Consider the following 4,684-nt stretch of genomic DNA (forward strand, 5'->3'; position numbering starts at 1 on the left):
ATGGCCCTGATCTATCGGCATGGGAAGTGGTCGAGTCTCAAGGAGCAGGTGGGTGTGTGGTCTCCGTTCCTCAACATGGAGAGAACGTTGTAAGAGAAGGATTTCCGGCATTTCGAAGGATGTCTAAACACTATAGTAAAAAAAGAGTAGGCCAGGCAAGGGCCCAAGCAAACAAAAGTGTCTACATATATATAACATCATGGCAGAAGAGGCCATTTATGTAAATTGTGAGAACTAGAGCTCCAAGTATTTCAAATGTTTCAGCTGCAGCAGCAGAGCACACCGGCTGCAGCGATGGCGTCGAAAAAACGCGGCGACGCTTTCCTTCTCTCTCTTCTGCGGGTATGATCTCCATTTCTCTATGTCGTGTGACACGTTGCTTTCTTTCGATTTCTTCTTCTTCTAAGGTAAGGTCCTCTCCGCCTCTCTCTTTCATTCTGAGTTTTTTTTTGCATGTTTATCGCAGTTGGAACGACGCTTGGCTTCTGAAGAATCTGTTTCCTCCAAGAAGAAATCCAGATTAACTGTATCCGATGCGAATATAGGATCATCAGAAGGTAAAATTCCTACTTGCTCATCAGAAGGTGAGGCAAGACCTCAAAGTATTCATGCATGGACACGTTTTAAGGGCGATGACGTTTCTGTACATTCCATGCACGATCCATCCCAACTTAACAATGCTGCTGAAGCAAGAGCTCAAAGTATTCATGGCAAGAAGCATGAAAGCAGTGAATGTCTCAAAAATGATGATGTATATTCCACGGATGATCCAAACCAAAGTAATAAAGTTGCTGAAGCAAGACTTCAAAGTATTCATGTCAAGGAACATGAGAGCAGTAAACGTTGCAAGGTGGATGATGTAAATTGCATGGATGATCCATGCCAACAGAACCATATTTCATGCATGCAGAACTTTGCTGAAGTTAAAAAAAAAGAATCAACAGAATTTGAAGAAAGATATCAAAGTATCCCTGTTGAGAAATGCAAGAATTGTAAATGCTTTGAGAAGGATGACATCTATTCCATAAAGGATCGATCCCCAAGCAACAATGTTGTGTGCATAAGCAAAGGCTTACCAGAAGATGAAGCAATGTCTCAAAAACTTGATGTGACGGAACATGAAAGTTGTACACATTTTAAGGATGGTGTAGTATATTCTAGAAGTAATAGTATTGTGTGCATATCAGAACCTGAAACAAGATCTCAGTGTATTCCTGTCAAGGAGCATGAAAATTATACATGTGGCAAGGACGATGATGTGTATTCTATGGTTGATCCATCCCTAACTAACTATGTTAAGTGTATACAGAAGAGGCTTGGTGAAGTTAATAAATTTGCGAAGACACAAAATGCGGTTACAATATGTCAAAGTATTCATGTAAAGGAACATGAATGTAGTACATGTCTTAAGGACAATGATATGTGCTCGAGGGATAATACATCCCAAGATGACAGTGTTATGTGTGTAAAGAACTGCGGTGAGCGTAAGTTTCACATGAGTTACTGTGCTCAGGAAGTTAAAACAGATCCCAGAGATGCTGAAATCCATGGTAAAGGTCACGATATGGCAAGCAAAGTTCAAGAATATTATGAACAAATGTGTCAGGTTCCTGCTGTACAACCTCGTGATGGTTTTACACTCCCAAGCCATAACGTTCCGGGTGTTCATTCAGTTAGTGTCATTTGTGGTGTACATCAAATGCACACTCTTGTTCCTGTTATGTTAAGTGAAGGTGAAGAACAAATTTATGATGCTATATTCTCAAACGATTCAGGAGAAGACAGTAGCAGTTGCTCACAGCTTGTGTTTCCTGGGCAATGGGATCCTTGGGATATAGGGGGAAATACAGGAGGGTCAGAAAGCGATCCACCATTGGGGTTTTTGCCATCACCTTCAATAAATGTTTTCTCAGATATGGTTGATGAGACTACTCATGAACTCGTTGGAAAAGACACTATTTCTGATCACCCAGAGTTTCACATGGATGCTTCAGAAGACTTGCATCGTCTGTGTGAATTACTTGGTTTGGAAATGGATGCATTCTCTTATAATGATGAATCTAGAAAACATCTCCATGCTAAGCATGATGTTCTAAGACACAATGGTTCAGAATCTTCTTTGTACTCTAAGATTGATAGAGGAGATGAAAATGATTTCTCAGAATATGCTTCATGTCTAGATTCATGGATACAACAACTATTGAAAGAAGAGATAAATCCTTTCTGCTGTGCTATTCTTCTCATTGCAAAAGCATCTTTGCACAAGAGAACAGGTGGTATATTGAAAATCCCAAGCATGGTTTGTGAATGTCTGGTAAACAATCATCCGAACCACACTAGAGGAAATGATTCTAGTGAGAGGAAAGTGTTGCTTCATTGAAATTGGTTTACTACGTAAACACTAAATCAATCTCATTTGAAACCAAGCATTTGGATTTGCAAAATGTATACATATGAGGATCCCTTTATATCTAAGCAAGTTTAATGCAATGGACCTAATTCTCATTCTGTCTAATAGACATGATTTCGTGGTAATAGTGTTTTTGTCATCATATTAAATATGCCTTTGGTAGACATTAATAACAAATTGTGTGATGCATAGATGTAACCCCCTTATTAGAAAGGAGTCACATACAAGATGAGATCTTGATTTGGTCCCAAAGGTCAAATTTGGCCTCGTGGATGATAAAAAAGTTATCTCTCTCTCTCTCTCTCTCTCTCTCTCTCTCTCTCTCTCTCTCTCTCTCTCTACTTAGCTCATATGCATTGCGATGTGAGACAGGGCATTGCCCTAAACAAGTTCGAGAGTTTGGGTTTCACACTTTGATACAATGCTCTGCCTTTGATCATATTTGACCATGTTTTCCACATATCTTTGACCAAGCCCAATCCTTGGACAAATTTCTCTCACAATCACAATGTGTACTCTTGATTGTAACATTCATTGGTAAAGTTCTTGAACATCGAGAGTCGTTACTCACTTTCACACGTATGAAATATAATTTTTTTGGTCTCAAAAATCATAGTTGACCTCCGAAGACGATAATATAATTTATTTTATTTTATTTTTTAGTGGTAAGTTGTTATACTATTAGAATTTAGCACTATGTCTTGGGTTCGAAACGCAATACCTCACCTCTCTCTCTCTTTCTTCGAGCATGAAGCATTATCATTGCTCAAATGTTATTTCTTCAAACCTACTCATATTATCTATCTCTCGATTTGCCTTTTTATTGTCAATGGAACAATTCACTACAACATGGTGGTGTGATTATTCTTACATATGGTAAAACTAGAAATTGACACAATCACTTGGAGCATTGCATGTTTGAATTTGACATGTGAGGTAAAAAATATGAGTAATGAAAATCAGGTTGTTTTCAAGTTGCTTAACTTCTTACTTATTGCTCAATTTATAGTAGATACAAAGGTACCCATTTGGGTTGGCTTAGCTATGTGCGTGCTAAAAGGGTGGCACAAAGGAACACATGTACACCACAACATGAAGGCATACACTTGCACCAAAGGGACACCATAGTCCCTCCCCAAGTGGCACTATCTATGATGGTAGGTTTGGAATGGATGTCAATGGACGATTTAGGTGGGAGGTAAGGGTCACACCCATAGAGTGCTCAAAAAGTGTTGATCCGTGTTGATGCATGTATGGATGTATTGTAGGCGTGGGTGATGAAAGGCAAGATTTTATCCTAGGTTTTGTGGCATGGATCAATGTAAGCGGCAATCTCTTGCTTGAGGGTATTGTTGAGGCGTTCGGTGAGGCCATTTGTCTGCGGATGGTATGGGGACGTAAACACTTGTTGGACACCTAGTTGAGCTGCAACAACGTTGAGGACATCCTCATGAAACTAACAGCCTTGATTAGATAATAGTTGGACGGGGCAACCATGCTGAAATATTACCTTGTGCAAAAGTTGAGAGGCGATTATTGGCGCAATGACGTTAGGGATGGCAACGGTTTTAGCCTATTTGGTGAGGTATTCGATTATGACCAGGATATACTTGTTGCCCCCGGGGGTTTTGAGAAAAGGTCCCATGAAATCCCATCCGATGAGCTCGAAAGACAAGGTGACAATGACAGTGCCTATAGGTTTGATGTGTTGACACAAAGCACATTGTTCAATGTAGGTAGACATAGAGTGCCACCTGTTGGGCTAGTAATACCTAAGGCGTAATTTTTCGACAACCTTGTGGAAACCCAAATGGCCCGACAATGGGTGTTCGTGATAAAATTGGAGGTATGTTTGTTGTAGGGCACAAGGGATGTAGAGAAAAGGCTCATGATGGGCTTGAATGAAGAACACAAAGTTATCGTGGAGCATGAACCCCCATTGTGAAGGAAATGGTTGGAGGGAGCGTAACTAATGGGGTATCTCTTGGATGGTTGGGTCGTGTTGCTGAAGTGTAGCGAGTTGTGGTAGTAGCAGCGGGAGACTTGATGACTCGGGGAGATTGGACAACCTAGAAATTGGCGTGAGAGACTATCAGCGACCAAATTGGTTACACATTTCTGATAGGAGAGGGTAAATTGATAATCTTGGAGTGCCACTGTCCATTGCAACAAGTGACCCGAGGGGTGAGGTCGATTGATAATAGAAAGCTAGGGATGATGGTCAGTCTCAACCATAGCATGTCCGCCATGAAGGTTTGGGTGAAAACGTTGGAA

At 40.5% G+C, this 4,684-nt stretch overlaps 1 protein-coding gene across 1 annotated transcript; it reads left to right on the plus strand.

Annotated features, from left to right (window-relative positions):
- Positions 1 to 240: 240 nt before the first annotated feature.
- On the plus strand, positions 241 to 2,435 carry LOC147862019 (uncharacterized). The gene is made up of 2 exons (XM_087321959.1): positions 241 to 342; positions 467 to 2,435. Exons 1-2 carry the CDS (start codon positions 256 to 258, stop codon positions 2,378 to 2,380), a joined length of 2,001 nt encoding a protein of 666 aa, XP_087178085.1. The 5' UTR covers positions 241 to 255; the 3' UTR covers positions 2,381 to 2,435.
- Positions 2,436 to 4,684: the final 2,249 nt, after the last annotated feature.

The sequence above is a fragment of the Azolla caroliniana genome, unplaced genomic scaffold (genome assembly GCF_043228905.1).
Source record: "Azolla caroliniana isolate FFs.n. ecotype wild unplaced genomic scaffold, voAzoCaro1.0.p SCAF_7, whole genome shotgun sequence".
Lineage (NCBI taxonomy): Eukaryota > Viridiplantae > Streptophyta > Polypodiopsida > Salviniales > Salviniaceae > Azolla > Azolla caroliniana.